This window comes from Triplophysa dalaica, chromosome 21 (assembly GCF_015846415.1).
Source record: "Triplophysa dalaica isolate WHDGS20190420 chromosome 21, ASM1584641v1, whole genome shotgun sequence".
Lineage (NCBI taxonomy): Eukaryota > Metazoa > Chordata > Actinopteri > Cypriniformes > Nemacheilidae > Triplophysa > Triplophysa dalaica.
The window spans coordinates 2,246,218-2,270,365 of record NC_079562.1 but is presented as its reverse complement, the minus strand read 5'-3'; the positions used below and the strand labels follow the sequence as shown (position 1 = coordinate 2,270,365).

General features: G+C 37.6%; 2 protein-coding genes across 2 annotated transcripts; one reads left to right on the top strand and one right to left on the bottom strand.

Annotated features, from left to right (window-relative positions):
• The first annotated feature begins 706 nt into the window (after window positions 1-706).
• Window positions 707-12,363, top strand: elk4 (ETS transcription factor ELK4). The gene is made up of 6 exons (XM_056734455.1): window positions 707-1,273; window positions 3,299-3,584; window positions 4,920-5,615; window positions 5,723-5,905; window positions 7,759-7,875; window positions 7,957-12,363. Exons 2-6 carry the CDS (start codon window positions 3,378-3,380, stop codon window positions 8,056-8,058), a joined length of 1,305 nt encoding a protein of 434 aa, XP_056590433.1. The 5' UTR covers window positions 707-1,273; window positions 3,299-3,377; the 3' UTR covers window positions 8,059-12,363.
• mfsd4aa (major facilitator superfamily domain containing 4Aa) lies at window positions 12,270-24,100 on the bottom strand. The gene is made up of 10 exons (XM_056734454.1): window positions 23,744-24,100; window positions 20,568-20,766; window positions 19,056-19,292; window positions 18,227-18,392; window positions 17,006-17,121; window positions 16,749-16,922; window positions 15,365-15,512; window positions 14,129-14,199; window positions 13,913-14,033; window positions 12,270-13,210 (listed from the first exon to the last, which is right to left on the bottom strand). The coding sequence occupies exons 1-10, from the start codon at window positions 23,977-23,979 to the stop codon at window positions 13,095-13,097; spliced, it is 1,584 nt and encodes a 527-aa protein (XP_056590432.1). The 5' UTR covers window positions 23,980-24,100; the 3' UTR covers window positions 12,270-13,094.
• Between the last annotated feature and the right edge of the window lie 48 nt (window positions 24,101-24,148).

Genomic DNA, 24,148 nt, shown 5'->3' with positions numbered 1-24,148 from the left:
ATGTAAACTTGTGTTGCACCTGAAATATTCTTTTAAAATATAATGGAATTGAGTTTAAGGTGTGCTTTAATCCTTTTTTTCCATGGTTGAATTAAGAATGTTGAACGTCATTGTTTCTTGATGATGTTAGTACACTGCAGGAGATTCTCAGTGTCATTTATTCTCATGTTTTTCTGCAGTGATGGAGATTGTTTGGAAGGCATTTTTATCCTGTCGCCCTTCCTACACACAAATGAGAATGAATGAGGCCATGTTATAAATAAATGCTTGTGTAGATGACTGTGGCCTGAGGATGTTGAAATGTGTGCTTTTTTCATCCACATTTTGATGATCTGAGACCCATCAGGTGTTTTAGTAATGATGCAATTCCCAGAAACACAAAGCACCTTTTGATATGAATTCGTATTTTTATTGCATTATTGGTTACTACGATTATGAATATCAAACCTATCAACATAGAAACTGAACATATTTGACCAAAGAATGTATATCATAAGATTGTAATGTAGGTACCCAAAAATCTTCATTGGTTCAAACTCAACAAGTGTTGATTCGTGAACTCCACATTTGAACTCCATACGACCTATATACACACATTCATGCATTATAGTAAAACAATATATATTTTCTATGAAGTTGTATAAGTTAAAGAATTGATTTCCTGTGTGCGTGAAGATGTCTATCACGAGATGATCTGAAAATGATATCACGGCACAATAACCGGCCGCGCCGCATTGCTCGTGTTGCGTAACTTTCATCGGGAAGGTTTTAAACGCGTAAACCAGAACCCCAAAACCAGTTTTATTCGGACGTTTATTCATTTATATCCTCGCAGTGTTTACTTGTGACTGTCGGTATGTTGTGATGGAGTGAACGCGTGTTTTCATCTGGTGGTCTTTGATTCCCGTCGCTTCCTGTTTTGTATTTTTGTGACTGCAGTTCGGTTTTGAGTAACGTAACGTTAATTCACGACGTTTCTTTTAGTTCGTCTCATACTCTCCCCTTTCGTCCCTTTCGTCGTTTTGTTGTAAATACGACAGAAAACTACATCAAAGAGGCGGGTTTTATATTTTCTGTCAGCGCAACTTCGCCAAGACTTTCGTTGCTAGCAGGCTAGTACGCTAGGCTAGCTGACCAGACCGCCACCTATGTAAACGTACACGATGTAAACATGCAGGAAACAGAGTTTTGCTTGTTTGGTTTTATTACATTTTATTTTTAAATTAAGTGTGAACGTGCTCGAGTGGGACTCTGGAGAACAGAAAGCTTTCAGGTGAGTTTGATAGACATTGATTTATGCTAATGAGCTAAACTCAAGTTCTAACAGGTTGCTGTTAAGTGATGTGTTGTGTGTATTTAAACCTACAGTTGCAAATTTCCTGTTTAATAAAGTATTTAAAAGTATTTTCGGAGGCAGTAAATAGTGAAAAATGCACTTTGACCCGTTATTAAATGTGCGGCATGCTTGCGTTAGGCTCTTGTAAAACAAGCAAACGAAAGTGCTGCATGTTTATACGGTTCGTACTATGGATTTTAATGCATGCTGTATTTTCTATAAGTTTGACACAGGCATACAGTGTAGGTCAACTTTGTCTTGTTTAATGGATTCATTTTTTAACATTGATGTGACGTAATGCATGCTGTTAACGTTGCATTACACTAAATGATACTGCACATCAATACAACAGTTGTAACGTATATTTTTACATTACGTTTACATCCAAAATCCATGTCAGGTATGTTATTTTAGTTTTTTAATGCGAATGATATAAGTGGTAAACCGTCTGTTAAAAGTCCCTATGATGTAACGTTTTAAAAATCCAGCATGTGTGAAATGATGCCATTAAAGGTTCACCCAAATATTGAAATTCTCTCAAAATTTACTCACATTTGAGTTGTTATAAATCTGTATAAATTAATTTACGTATAAATCATTTTTCTTTGTATAAAAATGGACACAAAGAAAGATATCTGGAAGAATGCTCAAAACCAAACAGTTCTGGCGCCACCATTGACTACCACCATAGTAGGAAAAATTCCTTCATATTTCTTTTGTTCTGTTAAACACAGAAAAGAAGATATTTTGAAGAATGTAGGACAGCAAACAGTTCAGGGGCACTTTTGAGTTCCCTCGTAACTTTTCCTACTATGATAGTCAATGCCAAGAACGGTTTGGTTACAAGCATTCGTCCAAACATCTTTCTCTGTGTTCAACCAAACAAGATTTGGAACAAGGAGAGAGCGTAATTCATGACGTTACTTTCAATATTGGGTGAACTATCTCTTTAACAGGCAAGGTAGTAAATTAATAAAGTCATTTAGGTCAAGTATAATCACGGCATGTCGGGTAATATTCATATTTTATTAGAGTTCTTTTGTCCATAAATCCAAAAGTTCAGATGAAGTGCCATTTAGATTAAGGCCTGCTTGCTGGTCTTTACATTTGTGATTAGATCTAGTCACAACGATGACAAATTTTAGGTAATGCAACATGTCAATCTCATCTCAAGTGGGTAAAAGGCTGAAACCAATAACAGGGGTGTTGTTTTTAAAGGTGTTTAAATAAATACATTTGAATCAAATATTTAGTAATTAAATGAACAAAATTAACTTCGGTAATATTCAACTGAATCTGTGATTTAGAAGGAAAGTGATCAGATGTAGTAAATGTGGTTTATGTAATAATATGCAATGCATCAGTATCACCATGCAACGGCCACAATTTTTAACTGCAAGTTTATTTTGATCTTCGCTCCTTATGCATCGTTCAAAATTCCTAGATCACCTTTCCCACGTACCAGTCTGTAATAAACGCAATGTCTCGCCTCGGTGTTTCTATTTCTGTGTGTTCTGTTCCGTCAGATTGTATGTGGGGTTTCTCTCTGTCTTCCAGCTGGATTCTGGATGAGTCAAGGCGGATTTAGTTTTAATTTAAGCTGCTTATACACATTCAGCTCGCATCCACCACAATGCTTGGATTACTCTGAAGCCATTAGCATTTGGTGTTTAATATTGTGTTAATATTTATGATGTGTATTCAAATGTTCACTTGAACTGTCAAGCCTTAATTTAGTTGAAGTCAGTCTCTTTGAACAAGAAATTATCATTTAACAAAAAACATAATTGACATGAACACAATTTGTGTCATTTAATGTCATTTCCGATTCACCAATCAATCAAAATAGCTCCTGAATATAAAAGCTTATTCTGATTGTATGACAGATTTTTTTTGCCCTTATTGTCGTTCGGTGTCGAGTGCAGTCATCTTGGTATCTAAATGTGTCCTGTTATGTTTCAGCTATCGTCAGGATATTTGCCCGAACATGACGTGCGTCTTCCAGGGTCCCATAGGGTAACGTTTCTCATCAGCGGAGATCATGGACAGCTCAGTGACCCTGTGGCAGTTCCTGCTTCAGCTTCTGTTAGATCCCAGTCATGAGAAGCTGATCTGCTGGACCAATGAAGATGGAGAGTTTAAACTCTTGCAGGCAGAGGAGGTGGCCAGATTATGGGGTGCCCGCAAGAACAAACCCAGCATGAACTACGACAAGCTGAGCCGGGCTCTGCGTTACTACTACGACAAGGTGCGTGATGTCATGTAATGTTGTTTTTTTACCATGAAAGTGAATAGGGACAGAGTCACAATACAATCTCTTATAACAAGTATGAGGAATTTTTGGTAATGCAAAATACTTATATTTCATTCATACACTGCAAAGAGAAATACAATTATCCTACTGCCCGTATTCCATTACAGAATATTTTGGTAAATCTTGACTGAAATACATTATATCCAGAATGGTCCTAAATGTAAAGGTTTGGGAACCCCTGCATCAGAATTTATTCTGTCCCTCATATATGGCTTAGTAATGTAGAACATTTGAATTGAATTCATGTGAATATGTATGTTTTGGACATGACCTGGTTACTTTCTGTTTTTAGTGTTCAGAGTGGGTAAATAATGACATCATTTTTTATTTATTATTGTTATTGTTTATGAAAATGGTGAGCTCTGTGCCCTCTCACCACACACACACACACACTCCTCTGCTCCATTGGTACAGTTTTAGTTGTTTGCTGTTGTAAAGACACTTCAGTCAACACTCTCCAGCTAAAACAGGGTTACTGGGTGTGTTTTCACAGTAGTAATGTTTGGAAAGTCACATGTGGTTTATTCCGCATCTTTGAGGCTTTCGCAAGCTTTTGGTGCTTTCAAAATTGCCTTGGCACCCTGGGCAAGGGTATCGTTTTTCAACATTCCTCCTGCTTTCTTAAGGCGGGTTAATTTACTTAATTGCATGTTATTATGTTGAGTTGACGTGACAGAGGGTTGGAGAGGATCACGGATTGGCTGTTAAAAGTACAAGGTTCTTTGTTGACTTATTCATTTATTTGTTTGTGTGATTTTCTGAGAAAGTCATTCATCAACATTCTAACCACTAATTTGGGAACATATTAAAGATTTTATTTCGTTTCGGATTGATTCGTATAACTCTTTTCGCAATACATGTTATTTTAAGGCAGCTTTACAGAAATGCATGGAAATGAATAGATCACTCCAGTTTTAATCAGCATTTCTGCATGTTTTGTGTCAATTCCGGTGCATCGTCTACAAGTCATCCAACAGCAATGTGAAAAAGTGAGAGAAAACTAAAAAGATGCATGAAAGTCATATTCTGATCCTCATTCTGTACATTTTAAGTTATCATTTGCATTTTTAGCGCAAAGTGTACAAGACGACATGTTATTTAAACTTAATACTTTTTGTTGTTTGTTGCAAAAACACTTAACAAAAGTGATAAGAAGTGACATTTCTGCACATTAAATCTATATTCCTGACCTTTGCACCACCAGCGCAGTGCTCTAATAAACTGATGAACAGATGTTATGGTGTTTATCTTCTCCAATCCCTCCTGCAGAACATCATCAAAAAAGTCAACGGGCAGAAGTTTGTGTATCGCTTTGTGTCCTACCCTGACATTCTGAAGGGAGATGTTACAACCACGACAGAGGGTGCAGATGGGGGCTCAGGTGGGGCTCTGTCCCTTCCTGACAGACCCACACACATCCCCGGGGATAAAGAGAGCAAATCGGCGCCGGACCGAGGCGGCGGAACACTGGGTCAGTCCAAAGCACCCAGTCGAAACGACTACATCCACTCCGGCTTGTACACGTCCTTCACGCTGAACTCGCTGCAGTCAGGAACACAACTCTTCAAATCCATCAAGATCGAAAACCCAGGAGAAAAGCTATTGGAGAAAAGGGTGAACCAGGACTCGCCCCAACCACCCACAGTCATTAAATTCGGGACCAATCAACAGAATAGGACGACCACACAGTCTCCTACAGAGAGGCCTGAACTTCAAGTGGCCCTCATGCCTGCCAGGACAGAGTCAGAAATCAAACACACAGGCTTTTCACATGTGGCTTTTTTTGTGGAGTCGCCCCCTATAGAAACGACCACGTCGATGGGCTTCCCGTTCTCAGGAATCTCTCCATCGCTAGTCTCTCGATATCATTCGTCCTCATCATCTCAAATGACTGATTCACAGGAGCTGGAGATTGACAGCGAAATAGAGTCGGTCTCCTCCCAGCCTTCAGAGATTCAGCTGCAGGTACATTCATCTCTGATGAATATTGTGTAAACATGTCTGTTAAATATGTTGCAGCATCTAAACATTAAAATCTGAAAAACGAACGTATCTCTCCCTTGATTTCTCAGGTTTCCAAGGACATGTTCTTTCAGGCATCCCATTCTCCACCTCAGAGTCACAGCGGAAAGTCTAAGAAACCCAAAGGCCTGGAGCTGATGCCCACGCTGGTGGTGACCAGCTCTGACATCATCAGCCCTCTCAATCTAAGCCCCTCCCTGCCTACAGCCTCTCTCACTCCAGCCTTTCTGCAGGTGAGTCTGACCACATGAGCACTTGTTTAGCCATTTATAGGGAGAGTTTATTAAAGGGAGATCATTTATATACCCTTATGTCGTTCCAAACCTGGATGACTTTCTTCTGCAGAAAACATAAGAAGATATTTTGAAGAATGTCGGTAGCAAAACAACATCGGTCTCCATCGACTTCCATTTAGTAGATACAAAACATTTCTCAAAATATCTTCTTTAATGTTCAAGAGAAAGAATAATCACAGATTTTATATGACATGAGGATGAATAAATGAAAAAACGGATTTTTATTTTGCGAGCAGTCGATAAAATGCGTGTCGATCACATAAGACTTAAATAAAAATGACATCCGTTTTTTAAGTAAAATAGAGGCGATTATATCTGATAAATTTCTCAAATCTTTTTTAATCAGTCGATTTAAAAATATGAATCTGATTTAATCACGATTATTCGCACATATCATTAATGATAGTAAATAGATTTTTACGGTCTAATTATTTCACATTTACTCTCCAAATGAATGTAAAAAACAACAGATTTCTTCAACAACATAATTTTATAAATGAAAGCCAGCTTTCTGATATTATTACTGCACCTGATGTCTCTATTAAATTGATTATTTCTTTATTTTAACGTTAATTATAGACATTTAACATTGAAGTACAGTATATTTGAGAGCTATCATGTCTTAACAGGTAGGAAATATTCAGAAATTGAATTAAGTTCTCAAACACTTTCAGTCTTTAATGGTCAATTCTAAATTAAATGCAGAAGATTTCTCATTTAAAGCTACAGAACACATTGAATTCTCTTTTGTGCTTTGATTCACATTAGTGACTGGAGTCACAGCTGTTCGCATATCTGAAGCCCTTTGCCATTTTCACAACTCTTTGCATTCATTTAGGATTTTATATTACACGTTGAAATCTGTGCTTACAAAAATGCAAGACAAAACAAGCTTTCTGGCATAATCTTGTGTGTTTTTGTTCATTCAAGCACGAAATAGAACTTAATATTGATGCTGCGCTGTCTGACAGAGATTCACTCACTCCGCCTTTAGCCCGTGATTCTATGCACCAGACGGGACCGCCATCGCGTTGTGCCGCATCCCACATCTAGAAGCCGTCACTGAACACGTCAAAGCAACTGTTTCAAATCAGGCTTAAATGGTTTAAAGGCTTTTACATGAATCAGAGCGTGATTATATAATGTAACACATGACAAAGGATGACCAAATAAATAGATGCTGCATTAATTGCGTTAAATATTTTAACACGTTAATCTAAAATTGTTTAAATTGCATGAGTCAGCCCATTTACGCTGAGCCCTAAACAGGAGTATGATAGTATCAAATAGATTTCTTTCTTGTTGTGTGTATAGTCGTAGGCACAAGAGGGCAGTAGCGCACCAGTCAAACCTGTAGAGTTCAGTTGAGCTGATTCTGGGGCGTTCAGGACATTCATTGGTCGTAACGTGATCATATGGTGAGGTTTAGCTGGATGCTACTTTGATGGATCACCTCGTTACCATTCCACAATCTTTGCATTTATGAGCGCTCATACAGCCTATCCCAGAGGATCAACCCCTGCCGTCTTTTGAGCGAGATGAAAGATGAAATGCAGTTTAATTTAAATCTATTATTTATAGTTTTCAGTGAAATACAGAACCCGTGCGCTGTGATTAATTCTTATCGCTTCGTAGTCTCACATTATGATGCTTTTAATTAAACATTTATATATCGAGGTTAGGCCTGGTCCCAGTGTTTCGGCAGATGCTGGATTCATTCTTAATGAATGCACGTTGGACAGGAATTTGGTTTGAATTTAAGGTCTGAATCAAGGTCACATTTGTTACAGACGCCCCTGCTGCTCACCCCTAGTCCTCTTCTATCAAATATCCATTTCTGGAGTACGCTCAGTCCGGTCGCACCCCTAAGCCCCGCCCGCAGACAGGGCCCGCATTCCCTTTTCCAGGTGAGTCAGTTTTTTTCAACACATGAACAATATTTGGGGTGTTTTTGACAGCTTGGTCCATTTTTCTCCTTTTCCATGCAGTTTCCTTCTGTGCTGGGCTCTAGTCAGTTCACCGTACCCGCGCATAGTTTAAACGGCACCGACACGCCGGGCCTAATCTCGCCCGACCCTCAGAAGACGTAAGGAGGCCGGTTGACCAGCATGCTTCATCTTTGCCCCGTATTCTTAATGCAGGTTAACCTCATTTTGTTCACCCCGTTCAGGTAACGAAGATTTATGACCTTCCTTTAAATGTCAGGAGTGTCCGCTTGACTCTTGATGTTGTAAAAATCCCTGCGGATACCGTTCTCTGGTGTGTGTCTCTGCAGGACAGTTCTTGCGTTTCTCTTTCCAAATTTGCTGGCCTTCAGGGATTGGCTTTAAAATGATCACCATGTCCTGGTAGCAGATGGTTGGAGATCTACGCATCTGTTACTATGGTGACAAAATGAGCATCCTTTATTTGTTTATATCGTAGAAGGACCAGAGAGGTGTTGATTCACCTTTACCCAGGTTTGCCTTTTGTTTGGGAAGGTCCTCAAACAAACCTGCCTTGCTAAGCCATGCCGCCCCTTTTTTGCCTTGGGATTTTGATAAAGGTGATATGACGTCTCTTATCTTGCACCTTCCGACACTCTGCACTTCGATGTGTTTTGTCACGGTAACCACATGATTAGCACTTAGATATAAACAAGCTGCACTGAGGTCCTGTCAAGAAAGCAGGAATTTGCAGAGAAACATCAAGAGCAGAATGAACACATTTGCTATGAATGATCAAATATAATATGTTTTATATGGAACATAATTTACGAGTAGAAGTCACCTCCATTTGCAAAGTTGATCAAATGTGCATCTTAAATTCATAATCCCATTTTAGTTTCATATGCATGACATATTTTTGGTGCATTTTGGCGCACAGGTTCAGCCTCAAACATTTCTGGTCCTTTGACCATGCCATACATTTTCGAGGGCCAATTTGGCGGCGCCCTTGATGCATACTCTGTGACTTTGTGACAAACACGCCCCAACCTCACCGCACCATTAGCGTTACACTGCCAGACACCGTGCTCAAATGATGCTAATAATAATGCACGTCTCTTCACACAAACCATTTCCCCTTTCTGAAAGACTGGAAGCCATTAGAAACAATGTCCGTTTGGTGAGAAAAACCAGACGCTTCGCTTCACTTGAGTAGACTGCTGATTCACCATTAGGCTAATGGAGAGTACAAAACGCAGAATGAGTGAAACGGCACCAGCTCCGTGTTTAAAACCGTTTGGCCACATCCATCCATTAGGATGATGGTATTGGTGGAGATCGGTTGGACGTGTAAGCCAGATGCTTTAAATCATTCCTGTACTTGTCAGCTTTCCAGCATCGTGCAAGATGAAGTTCCTTTGCAGAATCATAGCATCTGAGATTTGAGAGATTTTGCTGTGTGATGTACGATTAGTGTTGTTTGTTATGTTTTCTTGATGTAGCTAATCTTGTAGATATATATGTTTATCTTGTACGGGCATATGATTCAGTAGGAAACTGAAAGCGTTGTAAGCATAACCAAATTCTTTCAGCCAGTGAAATCACTTTGGGATCCAAGGAGGATCAGATTCTGCGTGGGAAATCTTGTACAACACCGGCAGAGATTGCTTAACGTCTGTACCAAATTATACAAGAGCTGTTTGCAATCCTCATCTGATCTCAGAGCAGCATCGCAGTTCGTTCAGTACATCTTCATTCTCGCATATAAACTTATTAAGAGTATCAATGGCCAAATGTTGCACAATATAAACCCTACCTCTCTGCTCGACAAACTCAAGCCATGATTTTAAACTGATGTACTTTAGGTGCGAAACTGGAACGTGAGGCGTAAAGTTGACACTTTGTTTGCAGCTAATGTGCTTTTCACCTTGGTGTTAGAAAACGGAGCGTTTTAGTCCCTCTTTTGTAAGACCATTTTAAATGCAATGATAAGAAAGGGAAATGTTTATATAAAAACTATTTCAGCATCTCAAGTCAAGGTCTCAGGTAAATGATTACCCACAATCCTTATCCTTTCACAAAACGTTACATGCCCAATCAACTCCATGAAGTCCCTTTGACATGACTCGTAACACGAATTCACGTGGAATTTCTTAATCTCTGAATGTCATGATTTGCCTTTGACGTTGTTTTACAAACTAACAACAAATTAATTTAGCTGTTCATGCTGACACTATTGGAAAAATAGCGTCGAAATTAAAATGGTTTTAAGTTTAAGCATCAATTGACAGCGTTTTGAACTGTTTTGTTTTTTAAGTTCAATGAATCCAAACGTTTGAGTCATGTGAAAGGGTCTTTATGGTGAGATGGTGTTTTGTAAGATCAAGTAGAAATGTTTACTAAAATGGCTATTTTACATGGTGCCTTGAGGTCCTGTTGTCAGTTGTTTCTCTATTCTTAATGACTAGTCTTTGTCCTGTAGAGCTATTGAATTAAAACACAATTTCATTTATTAAAGAGATGTTTTGGAATACAGCTTCTTAAATTAATTTGACTGGTTTTCTGTAAATGTAGATTTATAATCAACCTGGACTATTTCTTTAAAGTAACATGTCACGAACAAGCTGTTGGGTAATAAAAGCTCAAATCTGTTCAGGATAGTATTTAAGATTCATTAGATAATGGATCGTTTGAAACATTGTTTACTCCTCATTATTTAAGTATTTTCAGGATGTACTCATGGATAATGTCAGGCATTGAAACCTTTATAGCCATGTTAGTCACCTTTGTGATACAAGGGTGCAAATGTATTTCCAACAGCAACATTATTTTTTAACATTAAAGGAACGTTTTTGTAAATGTCTCTGATCTGTTGTTTTCATATAATGAAACTCAGCAGTGATTCATAATGACAATTAGTATTTGTTGGCAACGACTACGTGTTCTTTTAATGTTCCTTAAAGGGATAGTTCACCCAAAAATATTTTTTTTGCAATGAGTTACTCATCCGCGTGTTGTTCCAAACCTGTGTACATTTCTTTGTTCTGTTGAACACACAGAAAGATATTTGGAAGAATGTTAGCAACTAACATTTCTGGGGCACCATTACCTATGAGAAAATAAACATTTGTTTGTTCTGTTAAACACACCAGAAGATATTTTCAAGAATTTAGGTAACAACCACTGACTACCATTTTTGACTCCCCCAGAAATCTCAGTTGATAACATTCTTCTAAATACCTTCCTATGTGTTTGACTTAAGACAAGACATTTTTACAGCTTGGGAACAACTTAAGGATGAGTAATTCATGACAGAATGAACATTTCGAGTGGAATATCTCTTAAACAAGGTGAATTAACACTTTTATTGTACATAATTCGATGTGAATTGATCTGTTTTCCAGAGATTTTGTTGTAAAAAGATGTTTTGGCATTCCTACAGCGTTCAGACTGTATTTGGTTACTCTTGTATTGTAAGCACTGCACATGCAGACGTCTTCTCATCAGGGGCGTACAGAGTTGCTTTACACCTTTATATTGTAACTGTTTTTTTGTGCAGCATGCAATGTGAGTTACTTCTATAATTTTTGTTAAATGCTCCCTCAACCGCACAGTTGCTTTGTGTTCGGGGGAAAGCAGCTCAACATAATCACATTTGATAAATCTCTTTTTTTACATTTGTTATATAGTCATTAGATTTGTTTTGTTTCCCTGGAAATTTAAATTGCTCTTGTAATGGATAAAAATGGATTTGTTGTATGTGTTTAGCCTATAAGCAATGATGTCACATGTTTTTGTTCCCGCTTTGATGCGTTTTTTTATTGTAGCCTAAAAGAACATCTGTTGTACTCAATGTGAATTTAAAGCACTTCAATTTGTCTTTGTTTTCCCATCTTTCCTTCGCTTGGCACTTTTGTATTTTTTGGAATCTGTTGTAAAGTTAGATTCTTGTTTTATTAATGATACACCTACTACAAAAACAGTTTGGGATTAAACATTAGGCATCTATGCATCCAAGATTTTGCTTCACAGAGAAGATTTTATAAATGTTAAAAAGAAATATTCAGAAGAGTTTAGTGTGTTTTATGATCTCTCTAGATTAAGATTTTATTGCAGAAAACATAAAAGGCCTGTATTAAGGTAGTTTAATAAAAATGAGGTAAATGATCTGGATTTGATACAGGTTTAGCCCTTTTATTGATGTTCTTTGACTTGTACTGAAACACTTTTCTGCACTGTACTTGAAGATGATTTCTGAGAATATTTTGTGAAAAGGGACTATGTATAAATCAAAAAGTAAAAAGAAAAGTGATACAACATTGACACCAAATGTTTTATTCGATATTTTTGTGCAAATGTATTTTCAGACTCAAATGTTTACAGATCTGTGTTTATTGCCGTACATGTTGTACCAATCTGTGGATGTCAGAAGGGAAGGCCATTTTTAATAAAAAAAACCTATTACTATGATTTCGTTTCTGTGTTTTTTACAGCTGACACCATTAAGGATGCTGTTATGTTAACAATGACACTCACGAGCACTTTAATAAAAGGTCAAGAAAAATATGTTGACAAGGCGGTTAGATTCACCCACCTGTACTTAAGAGGGACCATTAGACCTGGATGCATGACAAAACTTTTCCAGGATGGCAATAAAAGTAATTTTCTCAACATGGATGTTGGTTGCGGGAAAGAAAAAATGGTCAACTAATGTATAAACAAGTTGGATGGACGGGAGAATAATTTTAGCGCAAATAAGGCCTAGAACAATCCTTTTTTTGTTTATCTGCTTTGATCCTTTCTAAATCATCACTTATAAACAAGCACCAACTGATCAACTTTTTTCTTACAATAAGCACAAAACAATTTCTGTTATAAATATAATTTGTATTGATTTTCAATTTTATTGCACAAAGTTTCACTGAGCATAATTATATTGTGATGTCTACACCATTATATAAGATCTTTCATCACATTGTTCATGTATCAAAAGTATTTAAATACAAAAATATTTTTTTTGTTCAAGATCGCAGATTTCTAACACTTTCTCAGTGGCCTAATATGCTATAAGATCAAACCTGTCCATCGTCACCGATTTGCATATTAGTCCACAGATATATTCTTTTGATGACAGGAATGTCAACAGGTCATTCGTCCCTTTATGGTTGTCATATTTTCATCCATCGTCTCGGGCGCTTTTGCTATGGATCGATGGAGGATTTCTGCTCGGAGATCTCCCACGAGTTCAGCACAGTACCAGAGCAGGTCTTGATCCCATTTTCCTCAAGTCTTTCCATCTGAGAATTATTGGGCAAAGCTGTATGAAAAAAATGTCAAAAAGGTAAATTCTCAAGGGAAGTCTGCATACGGCAAATAAACTGTGAAAGTGGTTCGGTAAACTAAACAGAATCTGTTTGCAGTGATGATTAGTTTACTTTGTCATGATTGTTTCATTGAGTTATTAGTTTAATCATTTGTTTTGATTGTATTAGTTAATAGTTGAATTAATGAATCATTAAGTTGGTCAATATACTTTGCAAAGTAGAAACAAATTCTATCTGCCGAATGGATTTAAATATGTGTAGTGTATAAGACGCAGAGTTTGATGATAAACTTTCTTTGGTTGCAAATAATTCTTTTCAATTTGGTAAAATATTTAGAGAGTCAATTTGTAACTTTTTAGGTAGAATAAAAGGGACTTTTTAAGTACATAAAATATATTTTTAAATCTTAACTTCACTTAGATTTGAAACCACAAGATTTGATTAATAATATACCATTTCACCTGTCAAGTACAATTTTGTGGTAAATTTCAGTTTGACGTCATTCAACATTAAAGAAATTACGTAGGATAACCTTGAAGTTTATGATTCAAACACAGATGGTGTTCTGGTCTCTCAGCTCCGTTAAACACATTTTACCACATTTAGATTCATTCAGATGCATTTCACACAACAGAAAGTCAACAGTCTCTCTAAGCCCAATTACAGGTATTGTGTGTTTGCGGGGGTCGACAAACCTTCAGTGAAGCTTTTGTGATTTTGCTGAACAAAGAACAGCAATATGTATATTGTAAATCCCAAGCAGCCGAAGATCATTCCACTCAACAGGAAGCTATAGCTGCCGCGATTGTGCATCGCCTGCGGCCGGAAAAGACATCAATGAAAACGATTACGAAAACGCTACGAATGCAAATAATGTAGAAGATATGATCCGTTGAGGTGCTCAGACTTACCGATCCCACAAGAACCTGAAGTAACATCTCTCCCATTCCAGCACTGGTTACCAGAACAGTTGTGGCGCAGCCTAAAACGAGACGCATGTTATCATTAGCAGCACTCAAGGTCGAGGGTTCGATTCTCAGAAAACGCACATAAAACATATAGCGTAAATGCACTGTAAGTCGCTTTGGATAAAAGTGTGCAAAAGTGCGTAAAAGTGCAGTGGTTCCTAGCAGTGTTATGCGTTGCGCCCCCTGGTGGTGTGATTTGAGAGGAATTACGGTTTTGTTAATAGGCCTACAGAATCTGCATATATGTGCAATATTAGTATAGTTTTACTAACAAAGTTATAAACTCACAGAATAATAAAATAGAGCTGTCAAACATCCAGAATAAAGGTTTGTGTTTTCATAAAATATATCTGCTACTGAATATTAATTTTCTATTATAAACACAAAACACACACATACTTGTTTATATATTCAGGAAATGTTTAAATGTATTAATTAATATTTAACAAAATTTTAAATTCTAAATTAAAGTTGATTAATTGTTATATTTTATATTTTTCTGAAATATATGCATTTATGTGTACGTGTTCATAAATACAAAATTAATATGCACACATATATATCGTAAACGCAAACTTTTCACGATTTCAACATGGCGGTTAATCGTTTGACAGCCCTAAATAATAAACAAAAACCCACTTGATTTGATTGTTTTGTGCATGTGATTAGACTGCGGTGTGGAGGTTGTACTTGAAATGTGTAAACGGTTGTACTTCATCTGAAAACTTTGAGAACCACTCTCTTGTTATATGCCGTCTGTTCATTTTTGCGTTTTCCACAGCGCATGATATAAACATCTGCTAAACCTGTAACCGGTCGGTGAATTTACAGCCCAAACCAGCAGGCCCTGTTGAGGCGGCTGACATACATTCATTACTAATATTTGTATCGCTCTGCACTAACGTCCCCTACAGCTAGACTTTGCCGAGGGCGCTTAGTAATTAGCCATTTATTTCCCAATACTTCATACCCCCGTGGCTGCGTACAAAAGGAATGTCTCTGCAGAAAGACACAACACCCGTCAAGCCGAGCCTTAGCGTTATGTCAATAGAAAGAATTAAGGGCGTGAATCAGTAGGTGAGTCGTGTTGCATTCTACACGGTTGTAAATCTTGAGTAAATACTGAATAACTAGAATCATCCAAACGGCAAAACAGTAGCTGTCTGCGTCTCACAGTACCCTTGTATTCCAGGACGTCTTCGGTGAACGCGAGCATGCAGGGGTAAATATTGCTGATGAAAAGGCCCAGACAGCAGGTGCCAATGAAGAGGAACACGATGCTGTTTGAAAAAACCAGCAGCAGGAGAAGCGTGACTATCACACCCACCTAAACAAAAGAAGAAAGGTTTGCATTGAACTCTGTCATGTATACAGAAGTGACCTGCTGTTACTTTAAGTGCCAATGAAACAGTGAAAGACTGGGTTGGTCACGCCAGACAAACAAATGTCCAATATGGACAGGAGAGAGCAGGATGCAGAACAAGGATGTTTGTTTCTGTCCACAGTTTCCCGTGATGCATTGACGGGGGTGGCACACCTTTATGGCCCAGACCAGTTTGCAGATTTTGAATGCAGAAATCGCTTTACGAGATTAACTCGACACGAATCTGTCGAGAGTCTGAGGAGAATCATGGGGAGACTGTCAATCAAATAGATCTGCAATAATAACAATGGTTCTTTATTTCGGTAAACACAGAAAAAACATTTCAAGTAAACAAACGGTGATGTTGGTCTGTTTTTTGGTCAATTATCTAAACATCCTTGAGAGTTCAGTTCCCTTGAGTCACAAAATGACACACGCAATTATATCTGGATATCAGACATAATCTCACCGAATCTTGTGATGGCGAAGAAAAGCAGCTTGCCTCGGGGTAACAAAAATAATCGTCTTGTTCCTTTTTGAATTAGATTATTTCTCTTAGCCCGCTGGCAAACAACGTTTTCTTGTTTAAAAAACATTTTTAGAATTCTCTGAAAGCAAAATCACCCATTTATTCACTATGTCATTCGAAACATCTGTGGAACTCAAAAGAAGATATTTTGAGAAATGTCTCTGTGTTTTTGTTCATACAATGGGGTCAACGGGGTGCAATGTTGTGTGGTTACCAAGATTTTTCAAAATATCTTCTTTTGTGTTCTGCAGAATAAATATTAAGACATTTAGATAAATGAATTGGAAAGCAAGATGTTATTTTTTTGTTTAACCATTTGCATTAGGCTTGAACGCTTGCAGAGTTTTTCTGAACAAGAGACAGGAAGATGCTGTCTAACTGGTGTGTAGAGCGCTGAATCATAGTTCCTTTTGTTTTTACATGTGGTTTCCTAGAAGGTGTACTAAAAAAAGGTTGAGATTACACAATTAGACAGATGCTTGTGACTCTCAGTTATTTGCCCATCCTTATTATTGACTTTTATGTTGTTCCTGTAGTTCTTAAATGATCTTGGGGTCGGTCCCAGGTAAAGCACAAACTGATCAAACACATTTCTTGTAATGCACTCTAAGTCGAGAAAAAAAGCACAAATGTGAATGTCATGTCAATGTTCGGAGAACGTAAGATCGTACCTGACTGACGGTCAGGAGTCGGATGGGTCTACAGCGATAAGACAGTGGTATAGCAGACAGACGGCCCACAGTTATGGCCGCCCAGAAGACGCACGTCAAGTAGCCGGCCGTCTTGTGAGGTAGATTCATAGGGGGCGACACCGCGTAGGCGTAGACAAACCCTGTGTATGAGCCCTGAGGTAGGTGAGAATAAATAAAACATGAATTCAAGTAATTAACCCAATGTTTTAAATGACAGAAGTGCTAATCCTGCTTACCACGATACCGTCTGAGAAAAAGAGCACCAGACCCCCGAGGATATGAATCCCGAAGAAAGAAAGAGGAAACCCGTGCTTGTTGCCAAGGAGACAACAGTTGAACGTGTCTAAAAGGCCTGTGGAGATGACAGGAGGGTTTGGATATACAGGAAGAAGATTACAAACATGTCCTTTCTTGCTTTAATGAACGACTTGTATGTTTGGCGGTTGCTTTAATACAAATACAAAGCTGCACAAGAATATGTTCACAACATGGACAAAAGTCCCATAATGCAATGGGATAATGCAAATGAAGAGACCATTTCAAAATGTCATTAAATCAGCATTTCTAGATGTCTTGTGGTCATTTCAGTCCAGCGTCTGTTGAATTTCAACAGAATCAAACCTCAGGAGTGACAAAGTCATCTAACAGCAATGTGAACCACTGACAGCATGACAACAAATCAAGGTTATCACATAAAAAAATATTTTTGAAGTTTTCCTAAATACAGGTACAAATATTACTGTTGCTTAAAAGTGAACTTGTTTAATTCGCATATTTGAGGTCTGGAAAAATATAGAGCGTCTTTTCTGGTATTCTCACCTGTTCATTTTCTGCACTTAAATGCAAATAGAAACTTTAAAGAAATCATATGACACGGCTAAAAGAAATATTATGGCGTAATGCAATGTGTATACACGATTTAAGGTACAGAAACGCTGTATTTTCCACATACCGTGCATGTTTGTATCCCCTCTTTGCCCCGCCTCTCTGAAACGAGCAGATTTTTTACAAAGCTCATCCTACTGAAAAGCGAGGTGTGCTATGATTGGACGGTTAACCAGTGCATTGCGATTGGTCGAATATTGCAAGCGTGTGATTGTATGATACTTTGATTTTTGCAATTGTACGTGTCTCATACTGTACATGCATGGGCAACTTATAACACACCAAAGACACAGAAAAACACGTATTCGGGTCATACGACCTCTTTAAAATGTTAAATTTGGGAGAAATATTGTTAATAGCTCACAGAAACGATAATTTTGCCTAAACAGATACCTATATATAGTAACTTCAGAAAAACTGAAACAAATTTGAAATGGTCTCTTGAATATTTTTCTGCGGCTTATTTGCCTGAATTAGCATTTCAGCCATTTTTTTTGAAGCAATATACATTATATTTTGCATGAAATCCGGAAAGTTCATATTGGGTTCCAAACAAAAACTACAATTCTTACTTTCAGTTTTTTCGTTCTGATGGCCGCTGTCATCTAACTGTCCTGTGGTTCCCCAGGTTTTCATTGCCAGCACGTCTCCATCTAGCAGGCGACGACTGTGGTCCGAAGCACATGAAAACACCCGTTCATGGTACATGAGGATTACAATTGCGATGGGTACAGGCAGCTAAACACAGAGATGAGAGCGAGTCATATAAACATACAAACCATCTATCTGTCTATCTAATATGAGAGAAGAGGGCAAGATTCAATATTTTTGGCCTTATCAGCCGTAGTTGTTGGGTTTGACACTTATGTTGTTAGTACACTGCACCGTTACTATTTATATACTATCAATATCCAATTCAGGCAAAGCAGATGCGGCTGAGACAACATAATACCCGATGGATATGCAAAAATTGGTAGATGGAAGACAGTTGCCAAGGAGACGATCTTGATTAGTTTCTTGTAGTCAAATTCAACTCTCCTTGCTGGTCCTTCATCTGACATCGCGGCTGACAGAACATTTAGTATGCACGCTACTGTCATACAGTATGTCCGGATACAACACAAATCATATCAAAAAGGGAGAGTTCATGCCAAAATGAGAATTCTGTGATTAATTCGTCCTTGTTTTGTTCTGCAGAACTAAAAAAGAAGATATTTTGAGCAATGTCTCTGTGGCTTTGTATTCATGCAATGGAAGTCACCAACATTCCTCAAAATATCTTTTGTGTTCTGCAGAAGAAAGAAAATCACGCAGTTTTGAAATAACATGAGGGTGAATTCATGAATGAATTTTCATTATTGCATGAACGACTCCTTTAAGACCCAGACTGATCTCTCTTACGTTGGTTAGAGCCATGATCCAGAACGCGTAGGAAACATTCGTGGTGACTTCGCCGTCGGTGTGCAGGTGCACGTTGGACACGTTGTGAACGTGTCTGCCTGCCAGCTTGTTTCTCAGATCTCTTAGTGATGTGGCATTCGCGCTGTTGTTTCCGATCACACAGTTGGTCTCAGAGAGGAATGGGTCGGCGATCAGTGGACTCACCAATGCCCCGAGACCTACAAAGAAGTGAAGAGCCTGGGAGAGATCAGAGAGGACCAAGACAGAAGAACAATTAACAGCAATGTTACCAGAATGTAAAAAAGGAATAATTATAGAAGGGATAGTTGACTGTCTGAAACCTAAAGTTGAGTAAAGAGCTTCCATTTGCCACACGTAAAATAGTTGATTTTTGTCACTCCGAACCTGAACGACTTACTTTATTCCGCAGAACACAAAAGAAGATATTTTGAAGAATGTTGGCAACAAAACAACAGTGGCCCCCCTTGACTTCCATTGTACGAACACAAAACCACCGAGATATTTCTCAAAATATCTCCTTTTGTGTTCCACAGCTGAGAGAGTCATGTACATTTTTAATCAACATGAGGGTGAATAAATAATTGTCCGTGATTCATTCCTTATTTTGAAAGCATTGTTAATAGTAGGGATGTAACGATATCAAAGCCTCAGGGGATGATAACACCTTGCTGTCGTGTCTACGGTACAATATTATTGCGATATTTAAAAAGACAAATGAAGATTTATTATGAAGAGAATTATTAAACAATTGCAATGATGTACAAATGAACCATTTCATGTTCAGTCCTCTTTTCTTTTTCCTCTAATCATATATGTTGCTTTGAGATACGATGTATAGAAAATATAACTTTTCTAAAATAAAAAAAGATCTTGACAGAGGTAATATCTATATTTGATCATTTCATACAGTCATGTGACCACGATAACATCGAGACAATGTTTCTATTTGAACACCATGAAATTGATAATATTGTTACATCCCTAGTAAACAGCAATATCATATATATTGAATATCAGGATGAAGTAGAACAACACTTCTGGGTGTGACATTCCAGAAATAGATGCTTAAGATGTCTTCTCAGGGTAGTGCAGGGCGTTCGTATGATGTGTTTTGAATTTAGTCTACTTTAAAAAAATAACACGGAAGAACTGGTTCTGTGCACACACCCAACTCTACTAAGCTCATCCTGTCTGGATCTCAGGGGAATTGTATTATTGTTACGAAAATGTGCAGCTTGGTCTTTAAGGTTTACTTATAATAATAATAATAATACTCTATTATTAATTCACATTCATGCCGTTCAAAACTTGTTTGACTCTTTGTTCTTGAATACAAAAGAAGATAGTTTGAAAAATGTCTGAGTGGTTTCGTGTCCATACAATTTTACTGGGGTTCAGTGTTCTTTGGTTAAAAAAACGTTGTTTAAAATATCTTCTTTCCTGTTAGATAGAAATATGTATTTAGAAATCAGGTCAGATTTGAGTGCCCACCTGCAGAAATATAGTGGAATCTTTCTGGTAGATCTTGACCAGCTGTAGGTTAGATATGGTGTCAATGACGCCCATGGCAAGACCAGACACTGCCAGGGCAAATGCCAACATGAGTAACTGATGGCATAGCGGGATGATGGCAAACACCACAGAGATGATGAGAGTGGACACTGCCAATGCCGATAATGAACATGAAAGCCTGAGAAACAATGTGAAAAAGGAAACAATATGCTTTAAACATAAAAAAAACGTGATGAAGATTAAAACTCGTGGGACGACCGTTTCTACTCTTTAACAAAAAAAGTAGTGTTCATTTCTTCATGGGAAAACTTTTTCATGCTGTTACATACAAAGGAAAGTTTCAAACATCCTCAACACAAAATATCCTAAGGCAGGAATATCACTGACTTTATTTTCACCTTGGCCCAATAAAATTCTGTTTACACGACTTATCAAGCAGCACTGCAGCTACATGATAGTAGATATCTAACACTCTTCTACATTCGTGCCAGTTTTTCATTTGTTTTGCGGTCTTAAGTTTTAAGCAACAGACTCGAAACAAAACAGAATGTTATCTGGTTTAAATATATTCAGCGCTGACGGTCACAAATGTATGCTGATATTCAAATGTTTTAGACTGAGCTGGAAATGGCAGAAACTCCATGTTGAAGGAAAGCTTTAACAACAAATTTGTCATCAGGTTCAAGAATTTCTTTTTGAAGAGTGGTTGACTACACTAATCGACAGCATCACACTTAAAGGGAATTCCAAAAAGGGGATGAGTTCTTCTCAAGTATTGAAACTAAATAGTTGCATCAAAGCACTGCAAAACAGAGATGCATTTCCATTGGCCGCTTTGAGATTTTGACAGTATGATAAGAAAACTACCACGTATTGTTTTTTTATGTCTGCATATACAAACAAATACTTTTAATTTGACACAACACATCTTATTTTTAAGCAACATGTAAAACATGTATGTCAGGTGAAAATAAAGCCTTTAAATCACAATATTCTTAAAAAAATGTGGGCCTGTTTTTGTAATATATATATTAAACATATTTTGTAAATATAAAAGTTATTTTGAACGTACCCACATCATTTGGAATAATGCGAGACGGACCGACGGTACAAAATACTTCCGCATCTGTCTACGACAGTATCACGTGGTTGCTACGTCAGTAAAGGCGGTAACAAAGGGTAACGCGGATATGACGCCATTGACAGGCGACTAAACGGCCCCGGGCACTGTTTAGAATGGCGATTTTCTCAGGATTTAATAGTAGTTGGAAACATTTGAGATATTGTAAGTACTCAGCTATAATTCAAAAATAAATATAACTGGCCAAGTGGTTTTTGGATATTTTACGGCAAAATTCTTACAAACTGCACCTTTAAAGGGATGGATCACCCAAAAATGAAATTTTTTTTACTCACTCGTATGGAATATAAATGACTTTGTTCCGATGAACACAGAGAAAGATATTTGGAAGAATGTTAGTCATGTTCAGTTCAAGGACATCATTGAATACATAGTAGAAAGAATAAAATAGTAGTTTTTTTCCTACTATGGTAGTGGATGATGTCCCAGAACTAAGGTCCAAGCATCTATTCATTTCAAGCGGGGTCTACAGCTTAAACAGCTGTTTATGAGCACGGTTTACTCACATTGCATATTTTAGCGACACATGTATGAACTCAGAGTATACAGTCACCAGGCTCACGGTATCTCCAACATCAATATTTGAATAAATTATGGGTTTTCGTTATGAAGATAAAGGTTAGCATCGCTTGCCATGAGTGTACATTAGCATATTGTTGTTTGCTAGTAGCATCTTTTTGAGTGTTTGGACCCAGAAACAGTATACAGCCTTACATATATGGTGGTGCATGACATCAGGCTTAACAAGAGGATTATGACCAATCATGAAGTCGAACTCAAATAATGTCATTATTATTCTTTTCTTTTTTTTGGACGATTCCTTTTGATTTCCAAATGAAAGCAATCATAGACGACCTGAGCATCAAAACATAACTAAAACAAGAAAGGGTAAGCACATTCCTTTCCCTGTTGTAAACCATATACAAAAACTATAACCTAACTATTAGATTCTGATATTATCAGCAGAGATTACCATGTCAAGTACGTATTTACTTCTAAACAAACAATTTATAATTTACTCTATGATTTAGAACGCACAGCACGTGTTTAACCAGACACCTATCTTTGTCTTTTAAAATGACTCAAATTGTATGGCCAAATCTTGAAATAAAGGCTTCAGGATATACCCTTCACTATTTCTAGTGTTATCTACTAGATCCAGGAACTCAAATGAACTGACATGTTTCTAGAGATAAGCACACCAATAATTCACAAACACTTGAGGACGTGGGACGTCATGACAGGTTACAGGGTTGTGGTGAGATTTTTGAGTACAGAGAAACCCAAGTTTAAGATGAACAACATGTTCTGTATTCTGCATAAACCTTCTGTATTAGGGAGAGAACACGCTCGGGGTTTACACAGCTTTCACATAGTTTCTAAAAAGCATGACATTTAGCTCACACGTGAAAGAGTTGTTTATCGTATCTTTGTCTGGGATGCAAAAAGCCTTAATGTGTTTTCTTGGCTCCATGGAGTGCATGGAATTAAACACTAAAGCAGGATGACTTCAAGCACATGACCACAACACAGATCATGAATGGGTTCTTTGGTTCTCCTGACTGATCAGTCAATGTTCTTAGAGAAAATCAAATAATGATGTCATGATGACGAAAAGCTGCCAAAACACAGTTTTGCAATTTATTTGTTCAAGTTCAAATGATGCATCAAAATCAGCTGATCCAAATCAACCAGAATTATGAATAAAAGCAATTGATGTCATTACTTTTATCTGTATTCTTTTCTTTGAAAAGTTTGTGAAAAGAGGCGGACAAAGGAAACTTTGCACACTTTTGTTATTGTTGTTAGTATAAACCAAGTAAACCTGCAATCTGATTCAGACATACACACATTTTACCCACACAATCTTAAAGTTAGATTAAAGTTTGACTTGTTAGTGAATATTGGAGATATGACAACAACAGTAATAAATAGAATGTTTTGTGTTCACACCTTTTGAGGAAGTAACTAAGTTAGTTACTATTAATGATATCCGTCTCTTAATAATACTCACGTTTTACTGAAGAATCCTCCGATGGTGCTTCCTATGAAGAGGAAAAACTGTTGAGAAAAGAAGACGAGTGTGATCTCCTGTAACGTGGACTGGGTCTGACATCTCAGGTCCAATATGGTCGGACCCAGAAAAGCGACACAGAGTCCAAAACTGAAGAACACACTCCAGTAAGTTAATGTATGCTGCCAGTTGTCGCGGAATAAAGCGCAGATCCGTTCATTGATCAAATGCTTCATACTGGACAGACTTCGTGCAGGAGTTGTCGAGGTGTTTCTTCAACATTACACAGTGACATCCATCGTTTTAGGCGTGAGAGAAATAAACTTCAAAAGCAAGACGCGCGTGTTTGTGCTTTGAGTTTAAAGCGCAATGACGTTTGTCCGATCATTGAGTCGTTCACTCGAG